The sequence below is a fragment of the Tubulanus polymorphus genome, chromosome 5, assembly GCF_964204645.1.
Source record: "Tubulanus polymorphus chromosome 5, tnTubPoly1.2, whole genome shotgun sequence".
NCBI lineage: Eukaryota > Metazoa > Nemertea > Palaeonemertea > Tubulaniformes > Tubulanidae > Tubulanus > Tubulanus polymorphus.
The window spans coordinates 9,324,875-9,346,425 of record NC_134029.1 but is presented as its reverse complement, the minus strand read 5'-3'; the positions used below and the strand labels follow the sequence as shown (position 1 = coordinate 9,346,425).

General features: G+C 40.3%; 1 protein-coding gene across 1 annotated transcript; it reads left to right on the top strand.

The window, feature by feature from the left end:
• The first annotated feature begins 5,648 nt into the window (after positions 1-5,648).
• LOC141905091 (tetraspanin-3-like) lies at positions 5,649-21,472 on the top strand. Its single transcript, XM_074793843.1, has 7 exons — positions 5,649-5,847; positions 7,907-8,098; positions 10,004-10,078; positions 11,810-11,911; positions 13,071-13,238; positions 13,334-13,417; positions 19,467-21,472. The coding sequence occupies exons 1-7, from the start codon at positions 5,788-5,790 to the stop codon at positions 19,563-19,565; spliced, it is 780 nt and encodes a 259-aa protein (XP_074649944.1). The 5' UTR covers positions 5,649-5,787; the 3' UTR covers positions 19,566-21,472.
• The last annotated feature ends 79 nt before the right edge of the window (positions 21,473-21,551 follow it).

Genomic DNA, 21,551 nt, shown 5'->3' with positions numbered 1-21,551 from the left:
GTCTTGCCTGAAAATGGATGATTGTGTATTAGCATCGACATCGAGATGCCTTTAAAATGCATCTAGCGGGGTTCATTTTTGAAAATTACATGCACCCCCAAATGCCCTGGATCGTCTGTCCTTTCATGAGTGCTCCCCTTAAAGTTAATTTACCTCCTGGATCTGCACCTGAGAGTGTTCCATCGCCAACAAACCTCTTGCTCACTCTCCTTTGTGTAACCGCAGTACCCTTCTGAATAAGAAGGGATTCTTGTCATTCCCCGCGTTAATCTTGTCTGTCTCAGCCGGGCATAGAGCCTTTGCGTACTCTGCCCCAGTACTCTGGAATAATTTGCCTAGCCCAATCATGGCCGTATAAACTACATAAACTAGTTTATACGTCCATGGTCCAATTGAATCGAGTCCTTCATTCGATGTTTTTAAATCGAATCTCAAAACCCATATGTTCATCACAGCTTTTGATTAATTAATGTTCGCTTTTTAAATATATATATGATGTAAAGCCAATGAGCATATCTTATATGGATTTTAGGCTGAATAAATAAACTAAAGCCACGCAAAGAAATAGTAGGTCTCATCAGATTTGTTTCTGGGAAAAGACGAGGGCGCCGAATTTTTGTTTTTATTGCTTTTTTTCAAATGAAAAAGTTGAAATAAAAAGCTCAACCTGAGACTTATAGAAGATAGGCGGGAGGGAAGTTTTTTTACCAATACCAAACAAATACATGTAATGCAAGTAGAACCATATGCAAAAATCTTCGAATTAAGAAGCTCCTTAAACCTATAAAATCAAACTATATCGTCACATTTAGAAACAATTATTTTCGCAATTTTCACGCTTTTCACGCTTCCTCGAAATGAAGAATGAGCATCTAAACGCCCGCAGAAAATAACACTTTCGCACATTATACAGCCATGCGGGCGAGCGGGTTTTTAATTTCCTATAAAAAAGACGATTGATGCTTTGCCGATGCGGGCGAGCGCATTTTGGCCTTTTAAATTCTTATGAACTTTTTTATGATGCGGGCGGCATTTTACTTTCTTGAGAAACTAGGGTATTTCTTTGTGTGGCCTCATGATTTCATCGATTCTGTCGAGACATTGACTGTATCTGTTTTGTCGTGACAGTTTGTAGCATGCAGGGATATGGTTAAGAGGGTTACCGATACGGGCACTAATTGGGGTTAGTTTCAAAGAGAGGTTGGTCCTATACCAACCTCCTTTACCGTTTCCTGATATGCGGACTATGACCGATCATTTGTATCTAACATTTAGACCATTCACACACTAGAGGGATATGACACGGGTACCATGCAACCCAACGAAATTTGAATAGTTTGCTGGCATTCCCCGGCCAATTCAATGGGTAGACTGGTAGACAACGTTTAAATATTCCCCTAAAGTTTTCTCATTAACCCCGTAATACCGGGCATTTGATAAGTTTCTGGTGTCATTTGAGAAGAAATCTGCCATAAAACTTAATAAACATTTTCCGAAAACGTTCTTCAATACACACAACGCGGGCTCAATCCCCTGAACCGGTCCGCCCCGGTATCTCCACTGGCCCGTAAAGAGGCCGCTATGGCAGAAATACATAATCTATTGTTGTTGATAGAGGGCCCATACATTTTAATTGGATTCTGCCAAATCAGATAACAGTTATGAAATATCAAACCAAAAACTGTCACCAACACTTGACGTATCGGCCCCACTCCGCGCGGGTGCGCCACAGCGCGGGATTTACGCGAAGCACACAAACATGGCCACTCTCTCAATTTTCAATGATAGAAATCGTGTGTGCATTTCAATTATTTCGGCTGTTAGGGTTTTAAGGCACAATATAAGTTGATGATGTGATATGGCGATGTTAATTAATGATAATTCCACAGTGAAGCTAGTCACGAACGGTGCCGATTGAGTGTACAGCTGCCAAAACACTGAAATGTGCGTAGTTGCGTAACTATTTGCAGTGAATTGCAGACGGAACATGAAGCCTTAACGGCCGTTTAAAAAAAATTATACCAATCGCAATTGTAAAATAAAAATGAGATAGAACGTAAGTTAAAATTCTGGCCATTTCTAAAATGTTATTACAAATTTTTAGTCAGTGCCGAACGTTTAGTTTTCCAACAATAATGAGGGGTGGTAGGTAGTCATGCAATTCAAGTCATCATTTATTACACGTTACTTCCGTGCTGTTGAAAATCCTGGACCAAACCCCATTGAACATTGTGATCTGTGTGCTGGCCACAAATGCACACAGATCACACTACACTACCCATTACACACTCCAGTACCCACAGCTTTCATATATCCATCCAAATATTTAGAGTGTCTTTCTTCCTGGATAACCATGAGAAACACGTATATTCAGCGAATTTCGTTAGATAGCTCAATTTATTTTTCGGAGACAATCGGTTCTAGCTCATGCTCGGAATAGAGGCACCTGATAGGGTCAACGGACTTCGGCTCAAAACAGAATTCAGGTTGTAGAGTAACGTGGATAGGTCTACCGAGAGGAAACCAATTTGTTGTATCCAAATGCAATTGATCTTGTATTAGGTTCTTCTCAAGACGATTGAACTTTATTTGGCAGAATCTCAGTGTTTTCATATTGCTGAACAATAACACCACAGTTTAGTACTCATAAGCTAATGGCGTTGCTTATAAGATCGAGAATCATCGACTGAGCCTATCTGCTGAGGTATCAACATTAGTTTATGTTAGTTTATTCATATTAATCAATTGGGCGAATTATAAAAAGCGAAACAGGGGTTACAAATCTGACTTATAACGGATGAAACGTCGTCGTGATATCAGCATTGTATTCGCGATGATATTTGATGGAATACGAATTTTTATCCGTGTAACCTTCATGATTGTTTTCATTTGAGAAATGAATTCAATGTTATTCATTTCTGATGTCCGCCCGATACAAGTAAAGACTAAATGAATACAATTTAAGGTCAGAAGCATTATTACAGCGTAGATATTTAACTAAATTTAGTCTAAATTAACAGAGTATTTTTTAGGTCTAGTTTATGATTTCTATTTCTTATTTTACAAATATTGTCTTATTTTCATTGATGTTACCAGGGAAGTTCCCTGATGTTACTAATGGGGCAGGTTGTCAGTCAGTTTTGTTGGAGTGTCGGACTGTTTGTTTGTTTTAGAAATGTACTTGAAGTGTCAGTCAGTTTGTATTGTTTGTATTGTTTTGATGACTGCCTTCTGGTCTCTGCCACCCTTGGTGTCTTATGTAATAGTATCCTGGTTGAAAATTTGTTGAAAGAAATCAGATCTTCGAGTTGTAGCTTTTAAGCGGGTTGGATGTCCAGCCTCGTCTCTCCAATATATCGAAGAAAATAAAGTGAAATTTACGGTTTGAAGTTTTAAGAACGTTTTCTCGTCGTTGGTTCCTGATGGTCGATTTAAGGATTTTTTACGTAGTTATCCTGTGCTTGCAAAGCGGAAATCTCAGGGTGCTATAGCATATCGTGGGCGGATACTGAGCCCGTCATACCTTACAGTGCGGTGATTTTCTTTCAAAGTGCCTTCCAAAAAATTTGTTGTTGAACACAATTTTCTTGATCAATGGCAACATTTTTTCTTCTAAATCCAAGTGAGGGATGCTAAGGCCGATCATTTCGATTTGACGCGTGGTCAACGATATTCGTCAGTCGACGCGGCCTGCGAGAGTGTTGAGTGCATGATCCCAGTCCGAGTCTCCGTTATGTTCGGGTTCGATAATCTAACAGCTATCACCTGCTGTAGGGATGCGGGTCGGGAGTGTGTCGCTTCTCGAATTTTACAATTTTTTGATGCATTTGACAAATTTCAATCTTGGTTCAATTCCGTCAAATATACAACAAGAAAATTAATTTTAGAAAATTATTTGACGCCTGCGAAAAAAATGTAGAATTTCTGGGCTAAGCTAATGTGGAATTGCAAATTTGAAATCGAAGTTTTAAGAAATTTGGGGAATGATGAGATTTGGCGATTGGGTAGATGATACAGGTCTTCGACTCTAGTAGTAATTTTTTTATTGAAAATTCTCAATAATTGATCGCGAACTTGCGACCGACTTCATTTACTTATGCCTCTAAGCTGGTCTGCAACTTCATAGCCTCCATGGTCGAAGAAAGAGCCCTTCTGATGTCTGCTTCATCATGACTTCGAGCATATCGTGTGGCCTAGCCAGCCGGCCCGTGCCACGGGTTTAGTGGCTGTCACTCGATCCTAGAGTCTTGAGTCTGGGTGGGTTGAAGTAGACATTGTCATTTAAAATAATATGCTTATGTTGTTCTGTATGAATTACCCGTGTGTCATGTATGTTGTATTAATTTATTCTAAAATTTGTATTTATTGAATTTGGGAATTTTATCCCGGAATTTCAATGTAATAAGGATCAATAAAGAATTGAATTGAATTGTCACCTAATACAACTGCCATCAGAGGACGCGAAGCCGTATATGACAGCTATGCTATTATAAATTGCTAATCTCACGAAACCTGCATACTCCTAATATCAAACATATTTTCTAAAACGTTTGAATATTGAAATTATATGTTTACACATTTTCATATTGACCGCTTGTAGCCGCTGATGAAATTCACGTCGGCCCTACGCACATCGTAGATAGCTTCGTCATTCCACCGGCATGCCCACGTCAGGGTCTGACTTTTATATCAGACTTCCAAATCGTGTAGGCCTATACATCCGCCATCTAACCGAATAATCCGATTTACTTATCATTTCTATTTATGCCTGCCGCTTCTGGTATAATCATACATCCTTTACTATTACAATACGTCTTCTAATGATATTCAATGCAATATAACATTTCGACGTTCAAATATAGGTCATTATATAATCACAGGAAGCCATTCTACATCTATGTCAATAATATTCTGCCAGATAGCTTGTTTGTGTACACATAGACCTGTGACGTTTTGCACATCGATTTACGGCTGTCGTTTGTAAAATGACGCTGAATGGTTAACATTGTTTAGGTTTCATAATGGTAACGTTTTATAAGGCGTCAAAAAATCGGTTGTAGAATTCGACAGCGCTCACCTCCCTGCTCTGATTTCTCTTGGGGCAGTACATTGACGATGACATCAAGTCACTGTAGTTGATGAGATCGTCTTATTTTTGCGGCCGAGAAATTTAGATTGCTCAGAATCCTTTCCTTCATTATTTTCAAATGGGCCCGCGGGCGCACGTGCCCGACATACCATGAGTACAATTTGCACGCTTATTCGTGTTTGTGGCCACTTATGACGAATATTTCAGAAAAATTGGCTGGTCAATCGGTTGAAAAAAGACCCTCGGTCTGGATCCGCCACTATTCGGCACTAAACCGAGTGCCGAGGTTCCAGATAACCGAAGTTGGCCCTGGCAAGCGAGGATGGTGGATCTAATCTTGTACGGCAAACGGACTACTCCGATCAATAGCCTAACCTTTTAACAACATAAATCCATCAGTGCTTTAGAATCAAATTTTGTCTGAAGTTCAAAAACAATAAATACAAATCTACAAATCCTACAAATTGTTCGTTAGATTCGGCTAGATGTTTATTTCACTAAGATAAGAACGTTAAATGGACTACCGCCATCTTTCGACGAAAAAAGGACTACCATCACATGATAATGACGTCATTTCGGGCATCCCGATAGTCATAAGTCAAATTATTATTGTGATTTAAAGGACAGAAAAGCAATCGTCCTGTTTTTCAAAGGTTCCTGTTATTATCGTGATTGATTCGACAATAATAAGGACGAAAATGGGTGTGTGTTCGTTTACTTCCCGTGCTGTGGTGATGTTACTGGGTTTAATATTTGTGGTAAGAATGACGTTGTTTTTCCGTAAAAAAAAGATGTTGACTACGAGTACGACGGACTACGTCGACGACGTAATGAATAAGTCGTACGGCCTAGGTTATGTCGACTGTAGATGCCGTACTACGTCGTTCTGACTCATGCTTATCTGACGACGTTTCTCTCTGCTTAACCTCATGAGAACCATCACTTTTAGAAAGTGCTAATGTCTATTTATTAATTGATGAGACCTGTTTTTCTTGGATATTTTGCTTACTTTTTGGGGTACATACCTCATTTATGTCTTAACAGAATGCCAAAAATCGCGGACAACAACCGAATATCCGATATATTTCCAGTTCTGTACCAATTAGATGGATTGGCAAAAAGACTCCTTAAGTCCAGTTGAATGAGAGAGAAAATCCTCCATTTTGTCAAATTTCTTGGATTTGAACATTGTTACCATGCCTACGCCACCCTGATTTAGTTGTTGAGACCCCACAAGAAAAATAACTTCATTTCGTAGGCATGGTGACAATGTAAAAATTCAAGAAATTTGACAAAATGGAGGATTTTCTCTCTCATTCAATTGGACTTAAGGAGTCTTTTTGCCAATCCATCTAATTGGTACAGAACTGGAAATAAATCGGATATTCCGTTGTTGTCCGCGATTTTTGGCATTCTGTTAAGACATAAATGAGGTATGTACCCCAAAAAGTAAGCAAAATATCCCAGAAAAACAGGTCTCATCAATTAATAAATAGACATTAGTTAGTAGGCCTAGTAGTTCAAATGAGTCAAAATGACTTGAATGATGCAAGGTTATCTCGACTCCAGATTGTCAAAAATTTAATACTGGATGGAGGCCAAAAGTTGGATTTGATGATTCAAAAAGCAGTATTGTCACTGATATTTGCTGAAACAAATGCTCCAATAAATATGATCATGAATAAGTGAAATTTTCTCATCAGATTTTACCACGATAAAGACAATTAAAGTAGTAAGCTAATATGTAAGTAACCCAAGTGTTGATGGAAATGTGATGGGCCGTAAATGAAATTGCATGGATGACCTTCAATCATTTCAACAAATGTTATTAAGAAATCTCCAAATGAATTAAATAACCAAATCCAATATGGCATCTGGTGAAAAGCTTTTGCCAATCTCGAAACAAAAAATGGCCCAAATCATACTGTCCAGTGTTGGAACATCGCCTACTAATGTCTATTTCAACCTGACTTGGGAGCATTCCGGGTGGCCTAGCTCGCTCATTTTTGATAGTACATACCTGATAAAGGTCTTATTAGGACCAGAAAGGGCTGGCAGTCGACCTAAGTCACCATTTTTTAATTCATTTGAAACTGTATTGAAGGATATGCAAAAAGTCTTCACTGAAAGGGGTTAAATGAAGAGAAGTGACTCCATGATTTGAAAGTTTAACAATATGTCTCCATGCCTACCAACTGAAGTTTGGTACGTAAGACCTTTATCAGGTATGTACTACCAAAACTGACTGAGCTAGGCCACCCGGAATGCTCTCAAGTCAGGTTGAAATAGACATTAGTGTGTTGAATTCCTAGAGAAATTCAGAGCCTGACACTGATTTGTGATGTGACCTAATCGTTGCATCACTCATATGAAAGTTGCTAATCTGCAATTTGACCGCAAAAATAAAGCTATCCCCATAATGCTAATCCTTAAAGGCCTATGATGCCATAGGTGTGATATGAGATGTTCTTTGAGAAAGCAACAGGATAAAAGGAGTTCAGGAGATAGTTAAAGAGTTGTTGACCCATTTCTGTACAGTTCTTGGTTAAATCAAATTAAAAGTCAAAAACCAACTCAGTAACTCACTAGGCCTATGTGGAATCAATCCTCGTAGTTATGAACCTCTAACCATATGTTGCTGTTTTGTAGCTTTTTATTGGGCTGCGGATAGGACACCAAAAATATCCTTATCCTTATTAATCAATTCAGTTACTGACCAGAGTTTATAGTCCTTGAAAAAATCAATTTCGAATTGCAACTAATCTATTAAACACTTAGTTTTCCTTTGAGACACTTTCGATATTTTGTACATTTCAGGCTGCTGCAGTTGCTTTAATGTTTGTTGGAGTATCAGTATACACGACATATAATCATCCAGATCAGATAGCTACATCGGAATTCCTGTTGATCCCGGCCAGTATTGTTATCGCTGCTGGAGTATTCTTGTTCATTGTTGGTATTGTCGCGTGCGTTGCTGTTATCAAAGAAAACAAATGTCTTCTTTCAGTGGTAAGTTCATAATAGGGAGTGAGTGATCATTTATTACGTAAGCGTAAAATCTTAATTCTTAACCTCCCCCTTCTTGGCTTTACAAGCACTATTTCAGTGCCCCTCTGCCTGTGTACGACCTGTATCCATACTATTTCAGATTTTCAATTATGCTAACATATTTAAGTTTGCTGTTAAACATTTTTATCCAGTAGCCATTTCCAATCAAAGCGCGTATGTACATCATGTTTTGTAAAAACCGAGCTGAACATAGTCGTTTACTCTTTAGCCCCCCTCCTCCCCTTACAGATTATTCGCATTTGAAAATGAAAAGCGCGTTGGAAGCAATTTTTGATTGCTGCGGCTAATTGCCGATTTCTGACAGGTTCCAATATTGCAGCGATGTATTTACTTCGATTTCGTCAAAAACGAAGTAGGCCCTATAGAAAGAAACAAGAAAATTAACTTTAATAAATTATTTGACGCCTGCGAAAAAATGAAGAATTTCTGGGATAAGCTAATGTGGAATTGCAAATTTGAAATCGAAGTTTTAAGAAATTTGGGGAATTATGAGATTTGGCGATGATACAGTCTTCGACTGGTCTAATTAAAAAAAAATTGTCAACTTGTGACCGACTTCGATTCACTTTTGCTCTAAGCTGGTCTGCAACTTCATTGCCTCCATGGTTGAAGAAAGAGCTCTTCTGATGTCTGCTTCATCATGACTTCGAGCATATCGTGTAGCCAGCCGGCCCGGTCCCGGGGCCCGGTTTGGCTGTCACTCGATATCCTAGACTTGAGTCTGGGTTGACATCGTCATTTAAATAACTTATTCATGTTATTCTGTATGAATTACCCATGTGTCTTGTATTTTGTATTTTCTTATTCTAAAATTTGTAACTTTATTGAATTTGGGAATTTCATCCCGGAATTTCAATGTAATAAGGATCAATAAAGTATTGAATTGAATTGTCACCTTATACACATGCCATCAGTGGACGCGGAGCCGTATATGACAGCTATGCTATTATAGATTGCTAATACCCCTAATATCGAACATATTTTCTAAAACATTTGAATATTGAAATTATTTGTTTACACGTTTTTATATAGACCGCTTGTAGCCGCCGATGAAATTCACGCCGGCCCTACTCAGATTGTAGATAGCTTCGTCATTCCACTAGCATCCCCATGTCAGGGTCTGACTTTTATATCAGACTTCCAAATCGTGTATACATCCGCCATTTAACCGAATAATCCGATTTACTTATCATTTCTATTTATGCCTGCCGCTCCTGATATAATCATACATCCTTTACTATTACAATACCTCTTATCATGATATTCAATGCAATATAACATTTCGACGTTCAAATAGAGGTCATTATATAATCACAGGGAGCCATTCTACATCTTTATCAATAATATTTTGCCAAATAGCTTGTATGTGTACACATAAACCTGTGACGTTTTGCACATCGATTTACGGTTGTCGTTTGTAAAATGACGCTGAATGGTTAACATTGTTTAAGTTTCATAATGGTAACGTTTTATAAGGCGTCAAAAAAAATCGTCATTCAGTAAACTATTGGCACAGCTTTCACCGCTGCAGTCGTTATGGTTCCAAGGCCACTGCATTTGTAACTAATCACAATCGCTTTGTGAAAATGCTTCCTGTAATAACCGGTAGCTCATATACAGATCAGAGCAGTCGGGCAGAATAGTGTGTCAATTTTGCCAAAAGGTTGAATCAGAAAAATGCCACTATCTGAAGTGGTGGGACCCGGGATGGATATTTCGCACAAATATGTACTTTCAAACAGTACAGCATTTGTGGGGAGTTTTAGACATTTCTAGTTTTTATCTGATTTTAGACAAAAATGTATTGCGCAGATTTGAAAGACTGTTTTTCGATTTGGATTTCAGTTCTTCATGATCTTGTTGGTCGTATTCTTTGCGGAAGTTGCAGCTGGAATAACTGGATATGTCTACAGAACTAAGGTAATTTGATACTAAGGCTGCTTAGCAAATTCAAGTGCGGCCAATTTGGAAGATCTGTGGTCAACAAGAATCCATGGAAAATTTGGCTGTTGTTAGTAGCTTGAAATATCACTATACGTTTGTTTGACTAATCAATGCGTGTAGTTTATGCTCAGTTTATACGTCTATGACTAATCTTATCATTGATTTCAATACTTTAGCACAATTCGTGTAATTGCATTGAAAAGGCCAGGGATTTGATAAGCTATGAAGGTGCTTTGATCCTTGGCCACCAGGCTTTGCTTGATGTTTCAAGTTGTACACCAGTTACCCATAACAATCAATGTGCAGTTGAATGAGATCATTCAAATGTAAAGCCTTTTGACGAAATGATGAGACATTATTTCAATGTCTCAAATTTGGCCCATGCTTGATTAGGGAGCGGGTTAACATGCAAACCACTCACTTGATACTAAACAATGCTTAAACAAAGCGAAATGAGTCACTTCCGGAACTTGCAGAAATAAACAAATTACTAAAATTTGGCCTGGGTAAAAAATGCAAGAGATGTAATCGCAGCTTATATGGTATTGTATTGTTCCAGCTCAGCCACTACAAGTTAACTCTTAGCTGAGTCATCCTCTTTATTTCGTTACACGGGTTTCTTATTGGCTGGGAGTTTGAACATACTCTGCTTCATCCCGTATGCTCATCGGTCAAATCTGAACAGGCTGTCTGAATATGTGATGGCTCCAATAATGGACCATTGCCAACTACCGGTATGAGAGAACTCTTAGATAAATGATAGAAGCAATTTGGGAAAAATCATGGTGCCAGCGAACATGTTAATGCATAGGCCTACAGATAAAATCCGTGCTACACCCAAGGCAAACATCGATCTTACGCATTTCACAATGTCGGCTATCTTCTTGGAACTAGGTCCGAACTACAGCGACTGTACTCAATCCTGTGGTTGACTATATGGGGACTGTGATTCTGACTTTATGACATTCGGTTTCACTTAGATTGCAAATAGTTGACTAACTCCTCCGATAACCGAATTTCACCCTTACTCTATTATATTTTCAATTTTTAAAAACTCTTTATTATATTCTTATATCCATATAGATATGGAAGGTGTATAGAGTATAATCCAAAGCAGAATATAAACGTGATATAACCAGACAATTACAACAAATGACTATTTGTGGGTTGTGTACGATCGTTCCTTGTGACCACCATAGATTTTGACATGTACGATCAGTCTCACTGTACCATATTTCGAATCATAAGACAGCCATCGGTGTTCAATGACTGAATGATGTTTATTTCTCAGAATATTTGAATACGTGTATAAGTATTATGAATATAGATATAAGTCCAATGACGTATTAATTTGAAACTTAAAATTTAGACAGCTGCCAGGTATTCTGCTCAAGACTGGAAGAGTCTGTGTGAAACAGTGGATGGTCAACTAGAACATTTATCGATATTTGATCTCTTGGTTATATTTGACCAGATATGAAGGACTTGATTATAATTATATATGAAATTGCTTCATATTTGATAGTGAGCAGAGTTGTCACGCCATGTTTTTACCTGTCTCTCTAATTATACGGAAAAAATTAATCTTTAACAAACCTTCTGGCTAATAATGTGGTGGGTTGCAGGATTAGGACTAGATTGTGGAATATTTCATGTAGATGGCTCGTAAGAAATCTGCATTTATGATATGGTCGGTTATTGTTACAGGTTGAATCGTCCTTGAAAGATTCTCTCCAAGAGGCCATGGCAAATTACAGCAATCCTGAACCAAATCCAATGAGAGACCAAATGGATTACATTCAACACTGGGTAAGTTTTTTCAGTCAAATACAGTCAATAAACCTATTTTGAATGTTGAATATAAAAACAGATTAATTTAAGTGCAGTACATCTATTTTTCTTACTTCCCGGTAATCGATTTGTATGTATATGTATTCTTCAGGGCATATGCTTTATCTATTGATTTTTAGCCCACTTGGGACTTTAGTCCCAGCGGGCTATTGCGTTCACTTTTCGTCCGTCGTCCGTCCGTCCGTCCGTAGACGGAATCCAGTTATTTTGGGAAGTTTTGAAGACGCTTCAAGGTAATGTCTTGATATTTGGGTTACACATGTATCTACCCTAGACACATCTTCAGCCCAAAAACTGGCCCTGTCAGATTCAAGATGGCCGACTGGCAGCCATTGTTGTTCGCCAAAATCAGCACTTTTTACACATTTTTGAACTTTTTGAGGGAAATCGTGTTCTATGATTGTGGTGAGTTTCGAGGTCATTGGTTTTTGTATATGGCCACCAGGAGGCATTGAATAATGCAATATCTTAGTATTTCTATATTATATTCGTATCAATGCATATTTTGTAACCACAATCAATTGCAAAGTTGTAGCTCATGATATCATCTATGATTGTGGCCAGTTTTAAGGCCATTAGTTATTCTATATGGTCACCAGGGGGCGTTGAATAGTAGAATAACTTAGTATTTCCTTATTATATTGGTACCTAGGCATATTTTGTTACCATGATCAATTACAAAGTTATAGTTCGTGACATGTTCTATGATTGTGGTGAGTTTCAAGGTCATTGGGTTCTGAATATGGTCACCAGGGGGCGTTGAATAGTAGAATAACTTAGTATTTCCATATTTAAGTGGTAACGAGGCATATTTTGTTATCACAATCAATTACAAAATCGTAGCTGCTGACATGTTCTATGATTGTGGGGAGTTTCAAGGTCATTGGATTCTGTATATGGTCACCGGGGGGCGTTGAATATTGAAATTGTTAGATTGTTGAGCATTTGGAACCACTTCCCAAGTGGGCATGGTGTCCCTGGACCCCTAGTTTTGTTGAACTTCTCATAAAAATCGTTTTTGCAATAATGTATGACCTGAGCAAATGGAAAATAATAAAATAATCTTTAGAAGAAATGTTCCATATTGGTAACTTTCAGTGTTATTGTCATTTTGTAGCTGCAATGCTGTGGTATCAACAATTACACTGATTGGCACACGAATCGCTGGTCGGCTGCTAATAATTATACTGTACCAACCAGTTGTTGCATCGACGACAAACATTGTGATCCTATCTACCATAAAGGATCGAAATTTCCAACTTACAATCATACCATTTACGAAGAGGTAATCTAAAATGTAATCCATAGGCCTATTTGTATAATTTTTATTAGATGACAAAGGCTAAGTTATTTTATCTCTGTGAATGTTATTCTTTCAAGGGCTGCTTTACGAAATTCGACGGACTGATGAAAAATAATTTAGGAATTATAGCAGGTGTGGCCGTAGCATTTGCTTTCATTCAGGTAAGATAAAATTCATATTGATTTTTCAATAAAATGTTTTGACAGGTGTGTGGTTGGTGGGACCAAATAGTGAACTCTGACTACAGTGGACTCTGCACAAGTCAGACTTTTTGCGGTGATTTCCTAGTTAAATGTAATGATAGCCGCGATCACACAAGCGTTTTTGCCAGGGGCAAATTTGGCCCAACCAATAATGTCCGACTAGGCCCGTTCCAAATTTTAGCACGAGACAAAAGATTGCGTTTGAATTGCAACTGGTACCGGAGATGACCCACTTCGCTTTGTTTCAGCATTGTTTAGTATCGAGTGAATGGTTTGCGTGTGAATGGGCTCTCTTTTTTAGGCATGGGCCAAATTTGCCTTGAGCCTGATCCGTGCCAATTTGGCCCGGGCCAAATTGTCTCTGTGAGATCGCGGCTGATATTTTATAAATTGTGTATTAAAAATATTTCAACGAACATCCAGGTTCAACAGCCCTGTAAATGGATCCGACTCGGAGTGTACGTCAGTTTAATGAATGAATACCTGTCCAATTATTTTGGTCGAGTACTGTACCCTTTCCTATGGTTTTTGCCAATATTTTCTAAATTTGGATTGATCGCCAATGGTTTTTCTATACGACCCGGCCCTGCAGTATTGCATTTAGCCACCGGCGAAATCCGCCATCTTTTTTCTTGGCGTTCTCGCAGTAGAACGCGTTGGATTTTTTCGCCGTAAAAATCTGGGAATTAGGATATTAGGGAGTTTTCACTCTCATAACGGTGAGTCCATTCGGTTTGGGGGTTATCCCTGGTTTCTATTTTTCCGTAAGAATTTTATTTACAAATATAATTTGATTGAATTGAATTGTTTTGATTTGTAACAGGATAATTATGCCACCCCCTCCTAAGGGTCAGCATCGTGGCGGGGAGGGATGCGGGCATTTGTTTGGCGCCTGGGACAACCACGATTCATGTGCGTCGTGCAGGCGCAAATCCGGTCAAATATGTGCAAGGAGCAATCCTTGCAAGATTTGCGACGTGTGGTCCGAGGACCTTTGGCTTCGGGCCGATAAGGCTCTTAAACTAAGAGATCGTCGTCGAGTTAGCAGGGATTCGTCGGTTTCGGCCGACGTGCCAACCGACGTTTCTAATCCTGTTTCTTAACGTAAAGCGGAGCGGTCGCCGGTCGTTCAGGTACGATCGGCTTCCCAACTGCGTTCACCCGGGAGGAACGCTGGTTCACCGGGACCGGTCCCCGGTCATTCACCGGTCTCTGGTCGTTCGGCCGGTTCAGACTACACGTTCGGAACCGAGCGCGCGCCGCGGTAGTCGCGAACGGCCCGCACCGGTTCGGTCGGTACCTGTCGGGTCCGGGTCGGGCATCGGTTCGGTCCGGTCCGGGCACCGGTCCGGTCCAGACGTCGTCCGGTTCAAAACATCCGGTTCGTTCGTCGTCTGATTCTGATCGTCGCTCCGGGGATAGAGCTCGCTCTCCCACTAGATTTAGACGCCGTGAGCGTAATAAACGAGCAAGATCTCCTTCTCGCAGATCAAGGTTTGATCGTGAGAGGGACTACGATCGTTATTGTCGGAAGTTTCGCCGTCGGTCTTCTCATCTTTCGTCGACGTCGGTTAGCGATGAAAGCGATTCTTCTAGTAGGTCGCGATCCTGTTCGAGGGACCGTCACCGAAGTCGGCATGATCGTCGGGATACTGGAAAATACCTGACTCAGAAGGATTTCCATGTATTTGAGGAGAAAATTTTAAACTTGTTATCTTCGTCGCAACAAGTCGCTGCAACCTCTACAACAGGTAAGCCTATTCCTGATTGTCTGGTTAGAAGTTCGCCAGCCCACTCAGTTTTTCGGAATTCTGACTCTGAATTCCTGGATGCTGCGGTAGGGTCTGATTTTAATGAGGATCCGGTCCCAGAAGCGGCAATTCCTTCTGGGGTCGTTCCTGTCGCGAGCAATTGTGGGTTGCCCCAGACGATGGGGGCTTCCCTGGCTCGCAATGTATCTCCGTCCCGTTCAGTTTTATCCGAACCAGCGGGGGACATGCCATTTAGAGCGATGATAAGTGAGTTCTTTGTCAAGCACGGGGCAACTCGCGCTAAGCCCACAGCAGCTCCTCTGGTCGGTGAGTCAATGGAAGCTTATCGCCCTCCGGACTCCGATCTTAACGTTTTACGGGAATCGTCAGCGGTTTCGAGAGAATGGGCTCGATTGGATACGCAATTATGGGGTGAATGTCGGCCTGGAACATTTTCATTTCCCCCTCCAGAACGGGGTATGAAATCTGGGAAATATTTTAGTTTAACCGATGCACCTATAGGCGCATTTCGCTCGGCGTATTACGCAACTCCAGGTGCTGTGGATCACAGTCATAACTGCCTGGATGCTGATTATACTTTGATCAGCCCGGATACTGTTACAGCACAGTCAGGTATTCGTTTGCCTAAGTCCGGTTTGGTGGCCATGACGTCAATCCTGGACAATCTTACCAGGGTTGGTTCGTTTCAAGATATGGCACTTAAGGTGTTGACGGGTGAGCTTCGCGAGACTCGCGCCGCCGTTCATGCGGGCTCCGACCCAGAGTCAGTTGCCCTAAAACTGGGCATGTCGATCGTACCTGTAAACGCATGTAATTCCGTTGTCGGTTCGGGGTCAGGCTAATCTTGTGTTAGCCTCCCGTCAGTCAGTGATGGACTCCAGTTCCAAAACTCGTCTACCGGATGTGGTGTCCAATGCTTTGCTGAGAGCCCCATTGGGGACGTCTTCACGTCTCTTCTCCGGTTGGTGCGCTCCGGTTTCCGCAGAGCTGAGGAAGATTCGGGAGGTTCAGGCCAAGTCCAACCCCCGAACTCCGTGGAAAAAGCGTTCTGGTCCGACGCCGGCGGCGCAAGGTTCGGCACGGACGCAAACAGGACCATCTCAAACTTCAGCGCTTTCTCAGGCGGCTTCGGATGCCGGTTGGAGAACTAGCGCGCAACTTCAACAATCGTGTCAAGCCTCGTCCGGTCGTAACAGTTCCGGTTCGTATCGAGGCAAGGGGAAGGCTCCAAAAAGGGGCTCTTCCTTTCGGAAAAACTCGAAATGAATTCTTGGGACCAGTGGGAGGTTGTCTGCAGCAGGCAGCAACCCACTGGTCCTACCTCTTTGGAGACGGTTGGCCCTCCCGGGTCGTCTCTCGTGGCTACCGTCTCCGTTTCCTAAGGCGACCGGGCCTGATGAGGTCACCTCCCGACATGCGGCCGAAACCAGGTCAGGAGGCCTTAATCTCTCCGGCTCTCAAGGAATTGGCCGAGAAGGGAGCGATAGAACCAGTTTGCAACGAAACTTCTCCCGGCTGGTTTTCTCGAATATTCATGGTACCAAAGGCCACAGGGGGTCAACGGACAGTGATAGATCTGTCATCCCTCAATCGGCACCTAGACATTCCAAGGTTCCGGATGACCAAGCCCAAGGACGTGATTCAAGGGCTCCGTCCGGGTCAATGGGCGGCTTCATTGGACCTGAAAGATGCTTACTTTCAGGTTCCAATTCACCCAAAATCTCGGCGATTTCTCAGGATAAAGTGGAAAGGCCGCCAGTTCCAATTCAGGTCTCTTCCATTTGGCCTCAGTACGGCCCCGTGGGTTTTCACCAAGTTGGTCAAGTCAGTTCAGAAGGTACTTCAGTCAAGGGGTGTTCGACTGTTCGTTTACCTCGACGACTGGTTAATAGTCGCGAATTTGGCTCAGGAATGTCGGGAAGCAATGACCTCAGTCTTGGACTTAGTCCATCAGCTAGGGTTCTGCGTAAACAGGGAAAAATCTCAGTTGACGCCGGCCCAACAGTTCACTTATCTCGGCATGGACTTCGATCTCCGAATCGGCAAAGTCTTTCCGTCTATGGTTCGAGTAGCCAAACTTCAAGAAGCTGTAGCGGGAGTGTCCACAACCCCGAGAACAGCTCGTTACTGGTCACGGCTTCTAGGCTCCATCAGCTCCATGGGTCTGGTGGTGCCCTTAGGCCGCCTCAGAAGCAGGCGCTTGCAACAATATTGGAAGGTCTTCTGGTCTCAGTCGAAGGGCAACTGGGAGGCCTTGATTCCCGTACCTCCAACCGATCTAAGTCCGGATCTTCAGTGGTGGGCGGCAACTACGAATCTTCGGCTCGGGGTGTCACTAGCCCCGTTAGAGGCTCCAGTTCGTGTATTCACGGATGCCAGTCACCAAGGATGGGGGGCACATCTGGAGAACCGAGTCAAAGCCGGGAGATGACCCACTTCGCTTTGTTTGAGCATGGTTTAGTATCGAGTGAATGGTTTGCATGTGAATGGGCTCTCTTTTTTAGGCATGGGCCAAATTTGCCTTGAGCCTGATCCGTGCCAATTTGGCACGGGCCAAATTGTCTCTGTGAGATCGCGGCTGATATTTTATAAATTGTGTATTAAAAATATTTCAACGAACATCCAGGTTCAACAGCCCTGTAAATGGATCCGACTCGGAGTGTACGTCAGTTTAATGAATGAATACCTGTCCAATTTTTATGCATATGGAAAATATTATTTTGCTGTATCAAACTAGAAGTAGTAGAGTTAGGTTTCTAACTTTCACTGTTCCATCTTGGGACCATTATTTGGGGGGTTATCGGTATTGGGTTTTTAGCCCACTTGGGACTTTAGAGCCCACTTTGGGCTTTTACACATTTTGGAACTTTTTGAAGGAAATTTTGAAGACGCTCAGATCAATAACCTTGATGTTTGGTATATATTTGATTCCCCCAAGGGCCCATCAGCTTAAGAAATATTGGGTCAATCGTACTCAAGATGGCCGTTCTATGACCTTTTTAGTGCCCAAAAATGTCAATTTTTGCCCGAATTCTGAGTTCTGTAGCTTCCTACTGGTTTGTCATTTCTCATTGCAATTTGTGATGGGTATTCTTTGAAAAGGGATCTTTTATACCTGAGACAGGTATTTTTGATCAGCCAATTATGACACAATTGGCGGCCATTTTGGTGTCATCAGTACTGATTCGTAGGTGGGAAAAAGTTTTTCCACATTATATTGATACCTAAGCATATTGTGTTACCACAATCAATTGGAAAGTTGTAGCTCATAACGTGTTCTATGATTTTCGTGAGTTTCAAGGTCAATTGGTTTTTGTATATGGCCACCAGGGGGCATTGAATAATACAATAACTTAGTATTTCTATATTATATTTGTACCTATGTGTATTTTGTTACCGCAATAAATTGCAAAGTTGAAGCTCATGACATCATCTATGATTGTAGTGAGTTTTATGGACATTAGCTATTCTATATGGTCACCAGGGGGCGTTGAATAGTAGAATAACTTAGTATTTCCTTATTAGATTGGTACCAAGGCATATTTTGTTCCCATGATCAATTGCAAAGTTGTAGTTCATGACATTTTCTATGATTGTGGTGAGTTTCAAGGTCATTGGGTTTTGCATATGGTCACCAGGGGGCTTGAATAGTAGAATAACTTAGCATTTCCTTATTAAAATAGTAACGAGGCATATTTTGTTATCACAATCAATTACAAAATCGTAGCTGCTGACATGTTCTATGATTTTGGTGAGTTTCAAGGTCATTGGTTTTTGTTGGTCACCAGGGGGCGTTGAATATTGGAATTGTTAGATTGTTGAGCATTTGAAACCACTTCTCAAGTGGGCATGGTGTCCCTAGACCCCTAGTTTACTTTGGTATTGTGTAAATAGTTTTCTCACATCATACGATCTATATGTAACTATGGGAATACTTAACTGTCAGATATTGTATTTGTTTAATTCTTTTGGAATAAAATTCATTGGGCTTTATGGATCTGTATGTTGTTCGTGGGTGAGAGATGGTTACTGTACAGGGCTAACAACAGCGGAGCCTTGCTTAGGAAGGCTTCCACTGAAGGTGTTACAATGGTGGTGTCACAGATTGTTGCATTCCTTTCTTGTGTATGAAACTTTCACTCTGATTGCATGCTCGTAATGCATCCTTCCCTCTTTCAAAAAGTTGATCAATGTTTACTTTGTACATTGTTAATATAATTTTCATATTTTTACAGGTTTTGGGTATGATCGCGTCATGCATTCTTCTGTGCGGCACAAAGAAAGGGGTTCCCTACGAAAACATACAGGAACCGGTGTCCGGATTGAGAGTTTAAAGAGTCACTCCTCTCACTGTGTCAATGTGAATAGTGGATAAAATGGAAAAAAAAACAAAAACTAATCTGTTGTTCAATATCTCATAGTAGCGATCAAAATTTCGATGTTTTTTTTTCTGTTAAGAAGAATTTGTGTATATCCTGTGATATGTAAATATGTAATGTTTGAATATGTGTCAGTCAGTACCGAGTTAGACAGTTGTGGGTTATTGATTTTTAAAATAAATGTGTGAAGAAATTAAATCAATTTTATGAGTTCAAACTCGGCTCCTAGATGAATTGAAAAATTTAAGATGAATCGGACTCACAACTGTATTACTCCAGTACGTGTTAGTCACTCTTCTAAGTACGTACCATACGTAAACTATTCATGCACTATCACTTCTCTTAATATTTAATGTCTGACCGATTATCAGCAAAATTTCAGGTCAGTAATGAGTTGGTACACAATGTAAAACATTGAAAATCTTTAAATATGTACGTCTTCGAAATGCTGTGAAAACGTCAACATCATTTTAGGGTTTCTGCGTCCTGTGCATCCAGTTTTGGTCGAATTAGAAGGTACAATTCAATTGTCACCTATAACCGGTTGTTGCAATACCTTTCTTCAACTTTGGTGACCATTACAGAAAAAATGAAAATATGGTGACATCTAATTTTATTACAAATTAACCACTTCCCTATCACTCCTCAGAGTTTGTTAATAATGTAGGGCGATGTGATGATTTCAATTGGGCAATCCTCATATGAAAGCAAGGAAGAGGCGTGATGGGATATTGATATTATTTCATTGATCATCCAAACTACCCGGTACAAGAACAGGTAAATTCCTAAAACAAATATTGATCATCCATCCATACAATGACAACCTTATTATTTGTGCTTTTGACACTTTTCTAAATGACGAGCATACGTGTTCATGTGCTGCCTCTTTCCATAATCTAAAAACAAAAATTCTTCAAATATAGTTGATTTAAAGAGCAATAATTGTTTTTTTTTTTTATGAAAAAAGTTTCAGATACATGTACATGTACATACATATGTCTATATGGCCAGTAATGTTGTTACTGTTGGGTACGCAGTACATGACTTACTAGCCTGACTGACAAATTTTCGAATCGAAAAAATCATATATTTGACGTGTTTCTTTGTGCTGTATAGCTAGGTTCAATATTGGCATATTTCCATTTATCAATCATATTGCAAATTCATTCGTTCGAATTCTCTTCGCTAAAAAATATGTACGCTTCAGACTAGATATTGAGCTTATATATCCTATCGAATTATATAGGGAATGACCCGACCTTTTGCACTTACTTGCACATTAATGATGTAGAGATACCGGTTTACCTGTAGTATTTAAGTTCAAGCATGTCAAACAACTAAGGGTGTCCGTGTGAGATCATCTTGGTAATTCTGATACTGGAGTGCTTAGGAACAGGAGTTCTCTATTTCATTGATATTAGATTTAATCATCTTGTGCTATGGTCTGTAATTGCGATGCCCCTGATGTGTTCTGCAATCTCGATTTGAATGGATGACTTATTTTATGCTATTAAGAGACGATAAGAAAGTTGGCCTCTATTACAGTACACATGTAAGTGAATATGTGTAGGTACCAGTATATAGAATTGTATTTTACACATAGTCAATCTTAATTCATTCATGGTATGTTTGATGGCAGTATGGCCTCACGGAAGCTGGAATTCTGGGTTTATGTGCTACGTATATGGATGTATCCTTTCAACTTTAGAAAATATATATTGAAATATCAATAAAGGACATTTTTGCATGGTTTGCGGCACAAATTTTCTGAACAATTAAAATTTTATCATGCACACACCAAATAATGTTAAGAATACTTTTTCTTTGTAAGTGAATATCAATAAAAATGTTTCCTTTTCAAATTTAGTGTTAATCCAATTTTATTTTAGGACAGGGCCTGTGGAAAATCTCTCCTAGGTACAGAAATTCTGAGGCAGTCAG